The sequence below is a fragment of the Salmo salar genome, chromosome 14 (assembly GCF_965601325.2).
Source record: "Salmo salar chromosome 14, fSalSal1, whole genome shotgun sequence".
Taxonomy (NCBI): Eukaryota; Metazoa; Chordata; class Actinopteri; order Salmoniformes; family Salmonidae; genus Salmo; species Salmo salar.
Window position 1 is genome coordinate 18,531,992 of NC_138304.1, and position 19,846 is coordinate 18,551,837.

At 43.0% G+C, this 19,846-nt stretch overlaps 2 protein-coding genes across 3 annotated transcripts in view; one reads left to right on the forward strand and one right to left on the reverse strand.

The window, feature by feature from the left end:
• Nucleotides 1-13,753, forward strand: part of per2 (period circadian clock 2) — a 39,982-nt gene extending 26,229 nt beyond the window's left edge. For both annotated transcript variants that reach the window (XM_045694008.2, XM_082960816.1), the window contains 4 exons: nucleotides 4,825-5,062; nucleotides 5,354-5,594; nucleotides 7,685-7,835; nucleotides 7,971-13,753. In XM_045694008.2, the coding sequence (XP_045549964.2) occupies nucleotides 4,825-5,062; nucleotides 5,354-5,594; nucleotides 7,685-7,835; nucleotides 7,971-7,982 (642 nt within the window). In that variant the 3' untranslated portion in view covers nucleotides 7,983-13,753. The remainder of the gene's footprint in view (nucleotides 1-4,824; nucleotides 5,063-5,353; nucleotides 5,595-7,684; nucleotides 7,836-7,970) is intronic.
• Nucleotides 13,754-17,762: 4,009 nt separating this feature from the next.
• Nucleotides 17,763-19,777, reverse strand: LOC106568859 (transcription cofactor HES-6). The gene is made up of 4 exons (XM_014139594.3): nucleotides 19,418-19,777; nucleotides 19,229-19,315; nucleotides 19,026-19,107; nucleotides 17,763-18,704 (listed from the first exon to the last, which is right to left on the reverse strand). The coding sequence occupies exons 1-4, from the start codon at nucleotides 19,493-19,495 to the stop codon at nucleotides 18,259-18,261; spliced, it is 693 nt and encodes a 230-aa protein (XP_013995069.3). The 5' UTR covers nucleotides 19,496-19,777; the 3' UTR covers nucleotides 17,763-18,258.
• Nucleotides 19,778-19,846: the final 69 nt, after the last annotated feature.

Genomic DNA, 19,846 nt, shown 5'->3' on the forward strand with positions numbered 1-19,846 from the left:
CAAATCCATAGACGAAATGTTCAAAGTTCCATTACCGTTTGTAGAAACACGTTAAATGATGTTTACAATCAATCCTTTATGGTATTTTTTAACGTAAAATTGCGATAATTTTACAACCGGGCAATAGGTATTCATCCCAGAAGAAAAATAAAAAAACAGCGAAGTCACGTGCACGTGCGTCGTAAGATACCTCTCCTCAGACTGGCCAGTGATTGACTGAGCCATAATTTTCTGCCCGGTAACAGGTGATGGTTGAAACCAGTTCCTAAAGATTGTTGACAGCCAATGGAAGAGTTAGGAGGTGCAACGTAAATCCTATGTCACTATAGTTTTTCAAGGGATTCAAAACAAAAACTACATTTCTAATTTCTCCCACTTCCTGGTTCAATTTTTCTCCGTTTTTTTGCCTGCCATATGAGTTCTGTTATACTCACAGACACCATTAAAACAGTTTTAGAAACTGCAGAGTGTTTTCTATCCAAATCTACTAATAATATGCATATTCTATTTTCTGGGCCAGAGTAGTAACCTGTTTAAATTGGGTACGTTTTTCATCCGGCTGTGAAAATACTGCCCCCTAGCCCCAACAGGTTTTAAGAGTCTCCAGCTTCAGAGATTTTTGCAGTTCGTTCCAGTCATTGGCAGCAGAGAACTGGAAGGAAAGACGACCAAAAGAGGAATTGGCTTTGGGGGTGACCAGTGAGATATACCTGCTGGAACGCGTGCTACGAGTGGGTGCTGCTATGGTGACCAGTGAGCTGAGATAAGGCGAGGCTTTACCTAGCAGAGACTTGTAGATAACCTGTAGCCAGTGGGTTTGGCGACGAGTATGAAGCGAGGACCAACCAACGAGAGCGTACAGGTCGCAATGGTGGGTAGTGTATGGGGCTTTGGTGCCAAAACGGATGGCACTGTGATAGACTGCATCCAGTTTGTTGAGTAGAGTGTTGGAGGCTATTTTATAGATGACATCGCCAAAGTCAAGGATCGGTAGGATGGTCAGTTTTACGAGGGTATGTTTGGCAGCATGAGTGAAGGATGCTTTGTTGCGATATAGGAAGCCGATTCTAGATTTCATTTTGGATTGGAGATGCTTAATGTGAGTCTGGAAGGAGAGTTTACAGTCTAACCAGACATCCAGGTAGTTGTCCACGTATTCTAAGTCAGAGCCGTCCAGAGTAGTGATGCTGGACAGGCGAGCAGGTGCGGGCAATGATCAATTGAATAGCATGCGTTTAAGAGCAGTTGGAGGCCACGGAAGGAGAGTTGTATGGCATGGAAGCTCGTCTGGAGGTTAGTTAACACAGTGTCCAAAGAAGGGCCAGAAGTATACAGAATGGTGTCGTCTGCGTAGAGGTGGATCAGAGAATCACCAGCAGCAAGAGCAACATCATTGATGTATACAGAGAATAGAGTCGGCCCGAGAATTGAACCCTGTGGCACACCCATAGAGACTGCCAGAGGTCCGGATAACAGGCCCTCCAATTTGACACACTGAACTCTATCAGAGAAGTAGTTGGTAAACCAGGTGAGGCAATCATTTGAGAAAGCAAGGCTGTCGAGTCTGCCAATAAGAATGTGGTGATTGACAGAGTCGAAAGCCTTGGCCAGGTCGACGAATACGGATGCACAGTAATGTCTATCGATGGCGGTTATGATGTCGTTTAGGACCTTGAGCGTGGCTGAGGTGCACCCATGACCAGCTCTGAAACCAGATTGCATAGCAGAGGAGGTACGGTGGGATTCGAAATGGTCGGTAATCTGTTTGTTAACTTGGCTTTCGAAGACCTTAGAAAGTCAGGGTAGGATAGATATAGGTCTGTAGCAGTTTGGGTCTAGAGTGTCACCCCCTTTGAAGAGGGGGATGACCGCGGCAGCTTTCCAGTCTTTGGGAATCTCAGACGAAACGAAAGAGGTTGAACAGGCTAGTAATAGGGGTTGCAACAATTTCGGCAGATAATTTTAGAAAGAGAGGGTCCAGATTGTCTGGCCCAGCTGATTTGTATGGGTCCAGATTTTGCAGCTCTTTCAGAACATCAGCTATCTGGATTTGGCTGAAGGAGAAATGGTGGGGGCTTTGGCGGGTTGCTGTGGAGAGTGCCGGGCAGTTGACCGCGGTAGGGGTAGCCAGGTGGAAAGCATGGCCAGCTGTAGAGAGATGCTTATTGAAATTCTCAATTATAGTGGATTTATCAGTGGTAACAGTGTTTCCTAGCCTCAGAGCAGTGGGCAGCTGGGAGGAGGTGCTCTTATTCTCCATGGACTTTACAGTGTCCCAGAACTTTTTTGAGTTAGTACTACAGGATGCAAATTTCTGTTTGAAAAAGCTAGCCTTAGCTTTTCTAACTGCCTGTGTATATCTGTTCTTAACTTCCCTGAAAAGTTGCATATCACGGGGGCTATTCGATGCTAATGCAGAACGCCACAGGATGTTTTTGTGCTGGTCAAGGGCAGACAGGTCTGGAGTGAACCAAGGACTATCTATTCCTAGTTCTACATTTTTTGAGTGGGGCATGCTTATTTAAGATGTTGAGGAAGGCACTTTTAAAGAATAGCCAGGCATCATCTATTGACGGGATGAGGTCAATGTCATTCCAGGATACCCCGGCCAGGTCGATTAGAAAGGCCTGCTCGCAGAAGTGTTTTAGGGAGCGTTTGACAGTGATGAGGGGTGGTCATTTGGTCGCAGACCCATTACGGATGCAGGCAATGAGGCAGTGATCGCTGAGATCTTGATTGAAAACAGCAGAGGTGTATTTGGAGGGCGAGTTAGTTAGGATGACATCTATGAGGGTGCCCGTGTTTACGGATTTGGGGTTGTACCTGGTAGGTTCATTGATCATTTGTGTGAGATTGAGGGCATCAAGCTTAGATTGTAGGATGGCCGGGGTGTTAAGCATGTCCCAGTTTAGGTCACCTAGTAGCACGAGCTCAGAAGAAAGCTGGGGGGCAATCAATTCACATATGGTATCGAGGGCACAGCTGGGGGCAGAGGGAGGTCTATAGCAAGCGGCAACAGTGAGAGACTTTTTTCTGGAAAGGTGAATTTTTAGAAGTAGAAGCTCGAATTGTTTGGGTACAGACTTGGATAGCCTGCAGAGTTCTGTATTACTATCTTTGCAGTAGATTGCAACACCGCCCCCTTTGGCAGTTCTATCTTGGCAGAAAATGTTATAGTTTGTTTTTGGTGGTTTTCCTAAGCCAGGATTCAGACACGGCTAAGACATCCGGGTTGTCAGTGTGCTAAAGCAGTGAGTAAAACAAACTTAGGGAGTAGGCTTCTAATGTTAACATGCATGAAACCAAGGCTTTTACGGTTACAGAAGTCAACAAATGAGAGCACCTGGGGAGTGGGAGTGGAGCTAGGCACTGCAGGACCTGGATTAACCTCCACATCACCAGAGGAGAAATAGGATAAGGGCACGGCTAAAGGCTATACGAACTGGCCGTCTAGCACGTTCGGAACAGAGAGTAAAAGGAGCAGGTTTCTGGGCACGATGGCATAGATTCAAGGCATAGTGTACAGACAAAGGTAAGGTAGGATGTGAGTACATTGGAGGTAAACCTAGGCATTGAGTAATGATGAGAGAGATATAGTCTCTAGAGACGTTTAAACCAGGTGATGTCATCACATATGTAGGAGGTGGAACATATTGAGCAGGGCTAGAGGCTCTACAGTGAAATAAGACAGTAATCACTAACCAGGACAGTAATGGATGAGGCATATTGATATTAGAGAGAGACATGCGTAGCCAAGTGAACATATGGGTCCAGTGAGTGGTTGGGCTGACTGGGGACACGGCGATTCAGACAGTTAGCAGGCCGATGCTAACAGTTAGTAGGCCGGGGCTAAACAAGCTAGCAGTTAGCAGACCGGGGCTGGCAAGCTAGCAGTTAGCAGACCGGGTTAGCAAGCAAGCAGTTGGCAGACGGGGCAGGCAAGCTAGCAGTTAGCAGACCAGGGAAAGTGCCCCTTACCGGCAGTAGAAGGGGTCCGGATATTGTAGCCCAGGAGTGGGCTTCGGTGGTAGCACAGGAGCCCTGGCCTTGCTAGCTTCAGGCTAATTGGTGCTTGATCCGGGATGGAAACGCTAGCCAGGAGTAGTCACCCGGGATTGCGGTTAGCTAGTTGCGAAGATCCAGATGAAAATGTTCAGAGTTTGCGGTAGGAATCCGGGGACATTTAAAAAATAATAATAATAATAGGTCCGTTATGCTCTGGTTTGAGTCACGTTGTTCGAACTGGCGAGAGCTTTCCGAGCTAAAGGTTAGCAGATGAACGCTAGCAATGGTTTGCTGACTGATAGCTGGTAGGTAGTTAGCTGGCTAGCTTCAGTTGAGGGATTCCAGATCCAAAGTAAATAGAAATACTTTAGAAAAAAACAGATCCACGCCACATTGGGTGAGGCGGGTTGCAGGAGAGTATTTAGAAGTTGAGGTTAAGGAAAATATTTTAAAAAGATATGCGAAGAAAAAGATGTAAAAAGATATATACAAGGGACACGACAGGACAAAGACGTCTGACTGTTACGCCATCTTGGATTAAGTGTTGTATTGTATGTTTTAATTATGTAATGTATTGATTGTTGCTGCCTTCTTGGCCAGGTCTCCCTTGAAAAGGAGACTCTGGGTCTCAATGGGCTTTTCCTGGTTAAATAAAGGTTAAATAAATATGACTGAGTCGCTTCTTAGACCTTGAGGGAGAAGTGAAAGAGCAGAGTTGCAAAAAAACTAAGGATGGGACTGATGACCGAAAAAAGGGAGCAATACAACTTGAGTGGAGCTTCTGTTTGTTGACCTTATCCTTTGACCTCTGTCTTGCAGGTGGGCTTGCCGGGCAACGGTAACCATAGCGACGTCAATTCGTCATCGAGTGACCTGCTGGACATCCTGCTCCATTCAGAGTCTCGTTCAGGCACCAGCTCAGGCACTTCAGGGTACATGGGTTTCAGCTCTAATGGCTGCGGAACCTCAGCTAGAACGTCTAACAGCGGAATGTCTAATAACAGTGGAACGTTGGGATGTAGAACGTCAGCTAGCGGAGTATCTGGCAGTGGCACAGGTCTGTACACACACCTACCCTAGCCTTATTGTACGTTTGTTAGAATTATTTTCCTATTCTATACCAGTCACTTCCACTGTACCAAACTTCACTCCTGTAATTGTCTTGGGGGTTTACATATTTGATCAACAAGACTGGCAGAACAAGAACAAACACAAAATAGAAGGACATTAACATGGCAGCAAGTTCAGCAGTTTGTTGCTTCATGTATGAAGCACTTGAGACCAGAACTCTGGTGCGTCTGAAGTAAGATATCCTAACTCTGTTTTGTGCGTTCATTCACCCCCACAGTAAGCAGCAGCCACACAAGCAACAACAGCAGCAACTACTTTGGCACCGTGGACTCCTCCCAGAACAGCTACCAGCAGGTCAAAGTGCACTCCGGCGGCGGGAGTGGTGGTAGCGTTAGCGAGGGGCGGCCAATGGAGGTAGAGCAAAGCCAATATGACAAGTATGTACTGCAGGATCCGCCGTGGTTAGTCACCGCCAACGCTGACGACAAGGTCATGCTGACCTATCAGATGCCCTCCCGGTGAGTGGGAGGAGACAGGAGAGAGGCGGCACGCAATATGCCTTGGAATATGAGAAAGTTGTCTGTGAATGCATATCTGGGTCAGTTTGGGATTTTTGAAGGGGTGGGCTTAGGGGTAGGATAAGGGGAGGGTGAACTGATCCTAGATCTGTGACTACAGACAACTTCTACCCAGGGCATGAGTCCTAGTGCAATGTTTCCCAAAATGATGAGTGCCCATGAATGCTGGGGTTAGAAATATTTGTTGGTTTTTATTTGGTAGGTCATACACATTTTTTAGATGGAACACAGCATCTTTGGGAAATACATTGCACAGCACACATTGCACAGCATAGATACTACCCACTCCCTTCCACTCCCACCAACTCCCTCCCTGTATTTACTTGCTGGATTCATGTCCTCAATGGATCCCGAAAATCTATGTATGTTTGTGTGATGCATCTTATGATGATGAAGCGTATGAGGTCTTTAGTTGCTGGCTTGCAGTTCTAATTTATGGGGTGTATGGGTAAGATGGGGCTCTTGCACAAGTTGTCAGGCAAAGTGGGTTGAGAGAAAATGTGTAGTTTCTTCAAGGCTAGTTTTGAATTATTCCAGATATCTATCATATCCAGTGGACCCTGAAGATCAGTTCAACATCAGATTCACTACCGTTCAAAAGTTTGGGGTCACTTAGAAATGTCTTTGTTATTGAAAGAAAAGCTATTTTTTTGTCCATTACAATAACATCAAATGTATCACAAATACAGTGTAGACATTGTTAGTGTTGTAAATGACTATTGTAGCTGGAAACGACTGATTTTATTTTTTTAATGGAGTATCTACATAGGCGTACAGAGGCCCATTATCAGCAACCATCACTCCTGTGTTTCAATGGCACGTTGTGTTAGCTAATCCAAGTTTATCATTTTAAAAGGCTAACTGATCATTAGAAAACCCTTTTGCAATTATGTTAGCACAGCTTAAAACTTGTGTTGATTAAAAAAGCAATAAAACTGGCCTTCTTTACACCAGTATCTGTAGCATCAGCATTTGTGGGTGCGATTACAGGCTCAAAATGGCAGAAACAAAGCACTTTCTTCTGAAACTCATCAGTCTATTCTTGTTCTGAGAAATTAAGACTGTTCCATGTGAGAAATTGCCAAGAAACTGAAGATCTCGTACAACGCTGTGTACTTCTCCCTTCACAGAACAGTGCAAACTGGCTCTAACCAGAATAGAAAGAGGAGTGAGGCTGGTAACTCTAATGAACTTATCCTCTGCAGCAGAGTTAACTCTGGGTCTTCCTTTCCTGTGCCGGTCCTCATGAGAGCCAGTTTCATCATAGAGCTTGATGGTTTTTGCGACTGCACTTTCAAAGTTCGAAATGTTCTGTATTGACTGACCTTCATGTCTTAAAGTAATGATGGACTGTTGTTTCTCTTTATATTATGGCAAGAACAGCTCAAATAAGCAGACTTGGTATTTTACCAAATAGGGCAATCTTCTGTATTCCACCCCTACCTTGTCACAACACAACTGATTGGCTCATACGCATTAAGAAGGAAAGAAATTCCACAAATTAACAAGGCACAACTGTTAATTGAAATGCATTCCAGATGTCCTCATGAAGCTGGTTGAGAGAATGCCAAGAGTCTGAAAAGCTGTCAAAGGCAAAGGGTGGCTACTTTGAAGAATCTCAAATATAAAATATATTTTGATTTGTTTAAAAATGTTTTTGGTTACTACATGATTCCATATGTGTTATTTCATAGTGTTGATGTTTTACATTTTAGCAGACGCTCTTATCCAGAGCGACTTACAGTAATGAATGCATACATTTCATACATTTTTTTTCTGTGCTGGCCCCCCATGAGAATCGAACCCACAACCCTGGCGTTGCAAACACCATGCTCTACCAACTGAGCTACAGGGAAGGCCTCTTCACTATTATTCTACAATGTAGAAATTTGTAAAAAAAAGAATAATAAGAAAAACCCTTGAATGAGTAGGTGTGTCCAAACTTTTGACTGGCACTGTATGTCTTTCACCTGGTCATATAAGTCACATAGTTCAGTATACTGAGTGTGTATGTTCCTTGGTCTACTCAGGGGCTTCGAGAGTGTGCTTAGGGAAGACCGAGAGAAGCTCCATGTGATGCAGAAGAGCCAGCCGTGCTTCACCGGGGAGCAGCAGAGAGAACTGGTGGAGGTCCACCCCTGGATGAGGAGAGGAGGGCTGCCCAAGGTCATGGATGTCAAGGTGAGCTCTCTTTCCTCCCTCTCTCGTTCTCACAATCACTCTCTCTTCCTTTCTCTCTCTCTCTCTTACACTAGTCATTCACGTTTGTCAAAAGCAAGTCTGAAAGTAACTAACAGAAATGTGTTTTTTGTTAAGTGTGAGCTGTGAGGAGGACACTCCAGAGGTGGTGTTGTCTGAGGAGCAGTCTGGCCTGGATATGGGAGACACAGAGACTGAGGAGGTCAGCCCCTCCAGGAAGCCCAGCGAGGAGCCCTTTAACATGGACACCTGCCCCTCTTCTAGCCTTGGATCATCATAGCCACATCCAGCCCTGAATCTGCCCGTTAATTGTAGCACCATGACCTCCGCAAAAGACTCATTCTCAAGTGACATCAATTATTCACCAAGTCCCACCCTCAGCTGTCCCTGACAAGGCCATTTTTTATTTTATTTAACCAGGCAAGTCAGTTAAGAACAAGTTATTATTTACAATGACAGCCTACCGGGTGATCAGTGGGTTAACTGCCCTGTTCAGGGGCAAAACGACAAGATTTTTACCTTGTCAGCTCGGGGATTCGATCCAGCACTAGGCTACCTGCTGCCCCATATTAGACTGCCTAGTACTGCTTGCATCCTGCGGGTACAAACCTTTTCTACAACAAACAAATCTGTATGGAAATTCTGCTACAGCCTGAGAGACCAGGGAACATAGACTGTTACATCCCACCTGGTCAATTCATTTTCAGTGTGTGTGTGTGTGTGTGTGTGTGTGTGGAAAAAGAAGAGAGTGAGTTACAGTGTGTCCACAACACAGTTCATGTTCTATCAATTGTTTTTTCACTTATTGCAATTAATAGGTTTTTTCACTTATTGAAATGAATGTTTTCATTGAAAACGTTTTGACTGTAGTAGTCTTGTATTTGTGTTAATTTAGAGCCCTGGGGCTAGCATCAACATTTTAACACTGGTGCGCCCAACTGAAAGAAGTTAGGAGCACCTCATGAAATGTAGGAGCACCAGAATATATAATTTTTTATTGTAATACAGCCTATATTGGGCCTATACGAATTCGAGGTACTTTTGAAGGACATGATTTGCCCTAGAAACTAATATGTAATATGTATATAAGATATGAATTTATTGTAAAAGCTACAAAATAAAATACAAATATTTCACCTTTATTTAACCAGGTAGGCCAGTTGAGAACAAGCTTACAACTAATTTACAATTGCGACCTGGCAAAATGTAGCTAGGAATACCTGTCATTGAAATTACAAAGTAATTTGTGGAATATTAGGTTTCTACGTTGTGTAAAAGCACTATTGAGATGCATTACATTGAAAATGGTGTACTCTCTCTTTAAAAACGGCAGACGATCTGACATTCATCCTTTTCTATGATCATTGATCTCCTGAAGAAACTATCCCATTTCCTTTTTTTCTATGCCCCCAAATGTTTGGATATACTGGTTATGTTACCAGGTTGTTAGTTAGGTAGCCAATGAGGTAGCATGACTGAAGTGTAAACAAATGGTTAACGACATGGTTTATGAATGTAAAATGCGGTCCCAGCGACCCGCTATAGGAAGATAAAAATGCTGCGCCGGTAATATGGTTCAGATCTTTTGACCTAGGCCCGGTTTTCCAAAAGAATTTGAAGACAAAGTTCATTGTTAGCACCATGGAGCTTAATGGTTCTAACGATGAATTTAGCGTTAAGATGCTTTTGGGAAACACGGGCACTGATTGAGATGGAAGCAAGCCACTTTCGCTGTGGTAATGGTGCAACCATGCCTCTAGGGCACTCGGGAAACAACGTTAGAGCGAAGCCTTGTTACATCAATTTATTTTCTTCTTTTTTTCCTAGGCCCACAGTGCTCCCAAAATAAATAAAACTCCTGGTTGCACAGCAAAATATTTTGTTGCATTATCCAATATATAGCATGATGATGTTGATATCTGTTTGTTGTTGAAAACACTTACAGGATTTCTAGTGTATTATGTTGGCTGACTAAAAGGTATGTCAGAAGAGGCTTGTAGAGAAGTCACTTTCTGTTTCACCAGTTCCTGAAAGAGCCTGTGGTTGAATGTCCTCATAGAGAGCCCTTTCCGGTACAAGACACACTGACATCACGCACAGATGCGCGTAACTCTTGGCTGCAGTAAGAAAGCCATCACCATCTGTGAACATTCAACATAGCTAAGGTTTACCTTTTTAGTACTTAGAACTGTATTGGGTTCTCATACACTTACAATTATGTTTTAATTCTAAATGATCAGTCGCTAAGATTATATTTGGTTGTGATCTTTGCAAAATAAACATTTTGGATGCAGCAGTTGTTAGCTAGGATGCTAACGCTCATTGACATAGGCTGTAGCAAAAGCTAAGCAAAGAGTAATTTTACTGGTTGTGCTTTTTACATTTAATGCAGTTGATTTGCGATGAGGATGCAAACATAATATTAAACAGGACATTCATACGAGCCTTAAAATCCAAAAGTAGTGTGAAATGCACTCATAAGCAACATGTAAATAGTCTTTTTTTGCTGGCATTAAATAAGAACTCCACCGTGTTCTATCATAAACTTGCGCGCATCGCTCTCGTGCGGCAATGTTGCAAACACAAAAAGGGGTCTATTGGGGAGGAACTTAATGCGTTTGGCTAAGCTTTGAGGAAAGAGTGTCCTATGATCAGCTTTCCCAAACACAATACTAAGCATTTTCACAGTCAGTATTAGATAGGTGGTTACCCTATTGAAAAAGGTCAAGTTTTTGCTGTGAGCCAAACGCAATTTTCTTGTTGTCTACTTGTTTTAGTCAATTACAAAACTACATTTAAGGAAAGTACAACATGTCTATTACTTTTCAACATTGCCTGCTCCCGAGCAGTCTCACTACTTAGAAAGACGTAAAATTGTAAGGGCTTCCCTCAAGCCTCTTTTCATGACGATGCTAGCAGTCACATGAGTGAGTGCTACAGCTAGCTAGCCAAGACCAACAACCCAAACAAACAGACTATACAGCTACAAGTTGTGAGTGGAGTTACAAACGGACTATACTAAACAGGTTAAATGTCTTACCTGTGATGAAATGTTTGCCACACACACGTGTACCTACTTGCAGGGGTGCAACTTTCATTGGGGACTGGGGGCATGACCCCCCTTTCTGAAATTGCATTTTTGTCCCCTTCCCAGTTTTATCATTGCACTGTGATACAAAAAGCATCATGGGTGTGCTTTAAGACCATGAGCATGCCTCAGAGCGGTCGGGCAGGCTGTTTGGCGGTTTCATTTAGGACCACAGCTGTTGTCTGTGTGTGTTGTGGATACTCTTTATTTGACTGATGTATCTGGAAAGGAAACTGCTGTTTTAAAAAAAAGTAGAGTTAGTAGTGTAACTGACATGCAGCGTTAGCTAATGCATTAACGTTACATGTTTTATCCCCTTTCGACTGAAATTGTGTCTGAAGGGATTGAACTACCTAGCTAGCTAATAGCTACCACAGCCAGTTCAGCTCTAGCCTTTTATCTATTGTATCTGTCAGGTAGTATCTAACAGCTGTTGTGTGTTTGGAAATGTTTTGAGCCCTTTGTTTTGTCCTGTTTCAACAGAAGTAAATTGACTTGGGTAGTTTTCGGCAGTTGATGTACCACCTGAGCTAGCCAAAAGTTGGCTAACGTTCGCTAGCTAACGAGCTCACTAACTTTAGCTATTATTTTTGCCTCAATCACACTACACCTGAATCAAACGATGAAACCAGCGGCCAAACAATTGAAGACCGATATTCTGACGTTTTTTTGAAAGTGCAATGTGAGCTTTTGTTAGTCAGTACAGCAATGTTACGTTATTTATGTCAGTTTCCTTAGCTAATTTCCTACTTTTCTATCTGGCCCGTTATAAACAGCTCTAATGTTACAGGCTTCACTGTCATGGTGCACAGACAGTACACAACAATATGCTCATCATGTCTTAGCAGGATCAGATGGTGACAGGTGTCCCAGCAGGGTCAGACAGCCAGGGAAGACCAGTCTACGGAGCTCAGGTGATTATATTTTTTTGGCAGTATATTATAACAACCAGTGAATGGATACAACGTTCCATCTTGAGGTGATGGGTAGGCTACAGTCTGGGATCTGGGAATAATGGTAATTTCAATTGTTGAACCATTGATTCTATTCTTGGATAATATAATGTATAAAGGTATATAATTATTTGTCATGCCTCATCTGAGCAAGATCAGATGGTGACAGGGGTCTCAGCAGGGTCAGGCAATCAGGGAAGGCCAGTCTGTTACGGCGTTAAGGGGAACTTTTGCAGATGCAACACTTTAAAGGCGCAGCACGGTCATTCCGACGTCTGCATTGGCCATGCAGCATTTACGGTGACGTGGCCTCTGCAGAAGTCAGGGCGTTCATACTTCTTGCGCTTCGCCGAGCAGCACAGAGCTGTTGTGAAGGAAGTTGTCAAGGAAGTGAGTTTGTGTTTATACAGGACCTCCCGCCCTCACCTACCATCAACCAATCATTTCAATGCGGAGCAATACGGAGCCATCCGCATTGTTACAACATTTGCGAGGTGCACGGCGATGCAGTACGGAGCGCAATTTGGTCTCTGCGTGCCTTTGGAGGCTTCGCGATTGCATCACACCATCCATACGGAGCCTCCGACCACGTTTTCGGATGAAGCATATATTGGCTCTTATTCTCTCTGTGCAGCAAACACTGGACAATCCAGAAGCTTGAAACTATTTTAAGGGATTCTGACAAACCTCAAGTTGATAGAGGTTTTCCCAATGAACTAAACATGTAAAACAAAAATGTGAGGAAGACCTGAGAGACACAATTGATGATGATGATGAATTGATACAGATATGTTTGAATGCCCCAGTCATGGTATGATATTTGTGCTTCTATAATTTTCTCACTCGTCATTATTCACTCATCATTCAGGATGATCCGTAATCATTGTAGAATCCACATTCATGTAGAAGTGTTTAGAAACATATTATATTCTTATTTACAGTAAAAGTGACCCCAAAAGGGGTCATATTACATTGTGTAGAAATGCAGGAAATTTGCTTTAGATATATCCCCCCCCCCCTCCACACTCTCTCACACACACACACACACACACACACACACACACACACACACACACACACACACACACACACACACTTCTAAAACCAAAGTTGTGCCCCTGCCTACATGGACCCCGGGTCCCCACATTTCCCTGTCTCCCACACCGAATAGCCTGAAGCCACAGGGCTCTTCTCGCAGGCTTTATTTCTTTACCTGGGAGCATTGCAAACCCTAGGTCAGGATTTTGGACCTGGTTACATGTACACTGAACAACACAGCATCTTTTCAGCATTTTTGTTATTTAACAAAAAATCGACGACGAAGTTGTCTCTTTTACAATGGGGGTCGATATGAAAGTATGTTGGTTTTCCCCAGTTTGTTGTGGTGGTCGAGGGGAATTCCTTATTATTATGTGAATACCGACAGGGACTATAGCGTTATCAGGCTTGCTGGCCTTGGAACTGTATAGCAATCAAAGCACTTTTACATTTTTTAAATTTTTTATTTCACCTTTTATTTAACCAGGTAGGCCAGTTGAGAACAAGTTCTCATTTACAACTGCGATAGTTTATTGCACGGGCATAAAGCAAGTGGAACAGATGTTGAAGGCATTTGTCAAGACACCTGTCTATTCTTCAAAGATAAAGCATAACATTTAAAAAATGTGTAAACACTCTAAACACACAAATTGCCGACCTGCACTTTTCCAAAATGATTTCTGTTCAGTTTGTCTTGTATTTCTCTATATTTCTGTATTTATTGTGTTGTTGGATAGTCACTCTAAAATGTGTACATTGTTTTTAAATGTGCTATTCTGTGTTGATAATGTTTCAAAATAAAAATGAAAGATTTCAATATATTTACACTTTTCTATGCTACTTTATAAAAACAAACATTTGACACAAATGTAATAAAATCAAGTAAGGGTTAATTTACATGTATTTATTTCATGCCAAATGTTAGGATACCTTTTTGTGGATAGGCCATTGTGGATATTAGGCCTAGTGGTTATTACCTTTCAGTGGAAATAGCCTATTGTCTATAAAGAAGGAGATCCTCTCCCAAGTGCTTCTTTTGACGTTCACAACCTGCTATACCTTTAACCGAAAAGGCCCATTTCATGGGTTTCCTATCATTTCACTGCAACTCTTTCATCGTGGTTTTAGTTCTTTATTAATTAGGTTAATTTAGGTAGATGATGTAATGGACCATTAATGGCACGCTCTTAATTTGAGAATTGAGAGGACCTCGATAATAAGTGGGCCTACTTTGTGTGAACGACTTGAGCAGTTACAGAAATTGACCTTTGGTGAGATGATTGGCCATTGAACCTGTATCTGTGCGTTAGAGACCTCTCTAACACCCAGAAAGCTACGATTCAAACTCCCATTCAGCAACTCTGCAAGCGTTATAATGTCAAAATACGTTCCTTGATCACCAAGTATGGATTTTCACTGAGCAACTATCTTCATTTACTCCCGTTACGACCGGTATGTACATCCAAAAAAGGTCTAAATAAAAATTGACAACAACCTAAAACAATGCCTATTCGACACCTCCAAGCTCCGTATCTGGCAACGCACAGGTCGGAAGTCTACAACCGCTCCGAAGAGGCATTTTTTCGGTTGTATGTACATTTATCTGTGGACCTTTTTTGGATGTACATACCGTCTGTAAGGGGAGTGAGTGAATGGAAATAGTTGCCCAGCGAAACTCAATATTTGGTGTTCAAGGAACTTATTTTGACATTCTAACTCTTGCAGAGCTGCTGAATTGGGAGTTTGAGTCAGAGCGTTCTGGGTTTATAGAGGTCTCTGACACACCGATGGGCTACTGGTTGAATTGGCCATATGCTCACTTCAGTAGCCTAGGCCTACCCGTTCGAATTGAATTACAATGTGCCATTTCAAAATAGGCCTATCAACCACTGTAGGCTATGGGACTTCCATTCTCCCCTGCAGTATAGAAAGAACACTTAATATTTGCCTAAAAATGCAAGAGGAGAGGGTCACATAAAATCCTCATGCTCGCAAACAAAAACCCATAGCGTGGCTAGATTATCAGTGGAAACTGGACAGGAAGGCAGACCGGTGGACAGACGATGGAGAAGATTCTCCCACGGCTTTTAGCAGCGTGGATCAAAGCGGCCACCGTCATTCACATCCCTCGCTGTTCGCACCTCTCACAATTTGAGGATCAGGTGTGAAACTGGACAACTGCCCTCCTGCTGTGACACCACCTCTGGGGTTCCGCTAATCCGGAGTCGGCTCCATCACAAACTGAAAACAGTCTGTGAATGTCTCCTAATAATGTGGATTTCAGGTACAGAATTAAAATACCATTTATCCAATCGTTATCGAGCCACCTTGGCTTGACTATGTTACAGAGTAGGCCTATTTGTTGAGTTGTCACAAACAAACACGCACGCTGCGTTGTGTATGGGCTAGTGATAAGGAATTAAATATCTCGTTACATTCCATTTCACATCATTAATACATATCTGTTCAATAATACAATGAGGAGAATAATTATTATTGAGAAACGTAATAGCCTTTAATAAAAATAAAAAATGTTTTCATTGTATGTGGTTTGAAAGAATGAGAGAGATTTCCTGAATAACAGGATCGTATCATTACCCTGTTGATGAATGTCGAGACGTTAGTAAAATGGACGTGTCAGAAGTGACACTTGGGGACATCAGAGCAACATCCAAGGTGTCCCTTTACAGGTCGGCCACTGAGCCGAGGAGAGGCGCTTTGATATTCATTTTAGGTGCCTTTGATGTGGTGTGCTGCTGCGACATCTTTCATGTTAAAACGGTCTACTTCTTAAAAGAGTACCCACACGTGCTTGCCACTTTTGTCTGAAAGGGATAGAAGAAAAGCTGTGAGCGGAGAGAAATGTTATTTTGGTGTCCATCTACCTGTTCGGCATTAAGCACATGTGCATGGGCTCCCGAGTGGCGCAGCGGTCTAAGGCTAGAGGCGTCACTATAGACCATGGTTCGATCCTGTGCTGTATCACAACCGGCTGTGATCGGAAGTCCCATAGGGCGGTGCACAATTGGCCCAGCGTCGTCCAGGTTAGGGGAGGGTTTGCCAAGGTAGGCCATCATTGTAAATAAGAATTTGTTCTTAAATGACTTGCCTAGTTAAATAAAAGAATACAAATGTCTGAGATCATGCAGCCCAAAAATATGAGAAGGCACAACATATTTGAGGGTGGCCAGAGGGGGCTATGCTGTGATCTGTAAGTCTGAGATTTAAAACAAATGTCAAATACCTGAAAATCTTTTTCCTGCAATCTAGAGCCATAATCATTATGCTTAACTCTAAGCATACCTCTTGAGCAGCTGTCTGTATCCCCCTGACTTCTGGTTCTTTTTTAAAGAAACAAAATAATCTTCTCTGCATCTCTGCTAACATCTGGGTAAAAGATTGAAAGGAATCTGAGTCTTATTCAGTACATTTAGTTATTGCTTGTTTTTCTAAAGTCTAGCAACCTTGCCAACAGGCATGCCAGCTAAGATAGTTAGTCAAGCTGGCTACACTAACTTGATTGATAGCCTGAAATGGCTTCTTGGTAGCTAGTTATGAGGTTGGGTGATTGGGAACCTATCCGGGTTATCTAAAGCCAACTTCATAAAATTGCTAAGTGGCTAGTAGTATTACTGCTTGTCATATTTCAAGGAGGAATTTAACGCTGTCAGAATACCAATGAAGGCCATCAAATGAACCAGGTGCCAGATCTCACATTGCATTGTAGAGAAGAAGTTGCCTGACGACTCAAAATGAATTCTTCCACTGCTCTATGTTCCCTACATACTTCAGTCTAGACTGCCACCAGAAGTCGTTTGTGATGTCAAAATTAGGGGTGTTGTACAAAACAAAGTCATCAGCGATTGAATCATTTCTAACCAATTGGAGAATTTTAAAAACTCTGCTTTACCAACTGTTCTGGCTTGGCCCAACCCATCGGTTTCTGGGACCAATCAGAATGGTTTGAATGTGTGTGTTCTAGAACTCTAACTTAACATGGCAGGCGAAAAAGAATATGCCTAGCTGAGTTCTAAAACGCCTGAGCGGAGTTTCGACCTCCGTTTTTTGGGGGGGGGCAGAAAAGGAAACTAGGTTGAATTAGCTGTATCCCTGAAAACCGGATACATCTGGTTGTTGGTAACTCCGCTAAGGGTGTTGAAATCATTGGGGAGGAACTCAGATCCAGACTCATTGAGGAGAAGAAACTAGCGTCCGTGGGCATGGCTTAGCGTTTGACCAGAGCAAGGAGTTTGGTTAGCCAGGCAAGACAAGAAGGCCAAAGCCAGACATTCTCACCTGATAAAGGCCCACTGGTCCAGCTGTGCTAAAGTAGTCCTAAATTAAACTTCAAAGCCTAACCTCACACACACAAACGGCACACAGTGCTTATATGATTAATACCTAGTGCTACCAGTGTATTGCCTAAATGTGATTACTATGGAATGACTGTTTGATGCTAGTTTAGCAGGAAAGAATTTAAACCTTTTCTGGTCCCTGTTTTAGAAATGTGCTTCAGCAATATTTATTTTATTTAACTAGGCAAGTCAGTTAAGAACAAATTATTTTGTTCTTAACTGAACGGCTTACCCCAGCCAAACCCCAACAACACTGGGCCAATTGTGCGCCACCCTACAGGACTCTCAATCACGGTTGTGATACAGCCTGGAATTGAAACAGGGTGACACCTCTAGCACTGAGTTGCAGTGCCTTACACCACTGCGCCACTCAGGAGCCCTCTGATATATACTTCCCTGAAACAACAGACTGATTATCCATTGCTTCATGTGAAAATGTTCACAGCTGAGTAAATAGGATAAACTGATTCCAATATGAAGAGAAAATCTATTTAATGAAATTAACTAAGTCAGTGCATGACAATTTATGTCTGAAAAACATTTGTTATTACAATGTTACAGATAACATAACATATTTATTTGATTAAACCTACACAAATAAAATCATTTCCACACAACACGGCATTACTGGGTGCGGTTTACTAGGACATGGTACTTTCTATACAGCCATACTATCAACAAATACATATTTACATCTGTACAACCTAGAATTCTGGCTAAAAGACACACACATTGCTATTTAAAATGATGCCACCTCTAGCCTACTTGCAACCGGACTTTGCATTACCAGGTATAGTCATTGTAGTGATAGTGTCCCACTTCTCATCTTATTCCTACGTCTCTCATCCAACAGTCTAACAAGATTACAAGGAATTGTATCTTCAAATATACAGAATAAAACACAATATACAATAACTTTTTTAGGCTATTCCTCTAGTAACTGACAGTTGTAGGCCTACAGTAATTTGGCTCTACCAAGGTCTCCACATGGACTTGGAATAGGCCACTCTGGGCATGTTCAGAACCACAGAGATGTGGCTCTGCTCAGAGTCAGTCTCGTCCAGATCCGAGCACAGGTCATCGCTGGAGGTGGTGGAGGACGCTGGGGAGGGGGTTGAGGAGCTTCCGCTGGGGATGCTCCTTCCTCCAGGGGAGACCAGTGCTGCGTAAATGCCCTCAGAACTGGGCCAAGTGCTGCTACCATTAGTGGAGCAGTCCGCCATAATATCCTGGAGCATCACCTGGAGTCTGTCCTCGTCGTTCAGAGGCATACATTCCAGGAGGTGGTTCAAGAGCTCCGCCGCGAGAGTCGCGTCGATTCCCGGGCAGCTGGACACGAAGGTGTGCACCTCATGCATGCACTGGATGTAGCCTGCAGCGAACCTTTCGCTTGCCTCCTGGTTCACTGGGTCTACCTCTGACAAAGCACAGACAGAATCCCCGTTTATACCTGCTTCTAACATTCATTATTGGTTCTGATCATGTCCACATTCTGATGTTGCCCACATTTTTAGACAGGTGTAGAAGATTAAAAGACGCATTGTGATCAGATCTTATAAGTGTAAACAGACAAGATCAGATCAAGATCAGGATGAAGTACGCATGTTAGAGGCAGGTATAAACAGAGCTAGAGAGATACACTACTGAGACACACTGAACATAGGCCTTACACAAACAACATTCTACCATTTGGGTGAAAATGTCCATGAGTGCACAAGTGCATAATCCTATAGTTTACCTTGTGCTTGGTTTTGAAGGATACTCTCCACTCGTTTTACAGTCATTTCCAGCACTTCGGCATTCTCCATCTTTGATTGTAACTGTGAATGGCATATTGATAGGCTACAATGTAAATAACTGGTTTTACAATGCAACGACAATAGGCTACACAAAGAGAGGGGACATGTGATATAAAGTGATATAAGATGTGCAAAAACGTACATCTGTGTCTGCGAGAAGAACTCTGAGTTCCTGCAAACTTTCATTGATGCGAGCCCGTCTCTTTTTCTCAACCAACGGCTTTCTGATCTGAAAAAAATAAATAATTCACCGCCACATTAATAAATTAGGCTACATTTAGTCAAACCAAAGACCACTCAATACACGACAATTATCGTCACTTTGGCCTACCTTTCTGTCCACTTTAATGCCATAGTATTCATCTTCGTCTCTACTCAGTTCTTTTTTGATATTGTGAGTGGGGTCCATGTTGTAGAAGTTTAACCCAGACACTGCCCGAGGTTTGGTAAATCCACACGACCGTTACACTCCGTAAATGGGACAGATGGCCGCCGGTCCCTGCTGCAAACAAAGCCGAGCTGTACTTTTGCGCAGACGGGTACTAGATTTGTTATGCAGCCTCAAGCGCAACGATAGTGCCAGCAGTAGTAGGTATTTATAACGCCTTATTTAAATGTAAATAGAGGGGCTGACTGCGTGAGCAAGAGATTGTTCAACGCACTTGCGAATCAGCCAATCGCTGCTCTAGCCTTTTGTCCTCTGTGCACCACAGCAGTTGTCTGCAGAGGGAGAGGATTTGGCTAGACCCCAAGACGGATA

Excerpts from the sequence above, each read along its gene's own strand:
- LOC106568859 (XM_014139594.3), bottom strand. The coding sequence starts at position 19,495 with ATGGACCCCACTCACAATATCAAAAAAGAACTGAGTAGAGACGAAGAT. Across the intron at positions 19,316-19,417 it reads GCATTAAAGTGGACAGAAAG|ATCAGAAAGCCGTTGGTTGA; the intron begins GTAGGCCAAAGT and ends TATTTTTTTCAG. Across the intron at positions 18,705-19,025 it reads CCTTCAAAACCAAGCACAAG|AGGTAGACCCAGTGAACCAG; the intron begins GTAAACTATAGG and ends GTGCTTTGTCAG.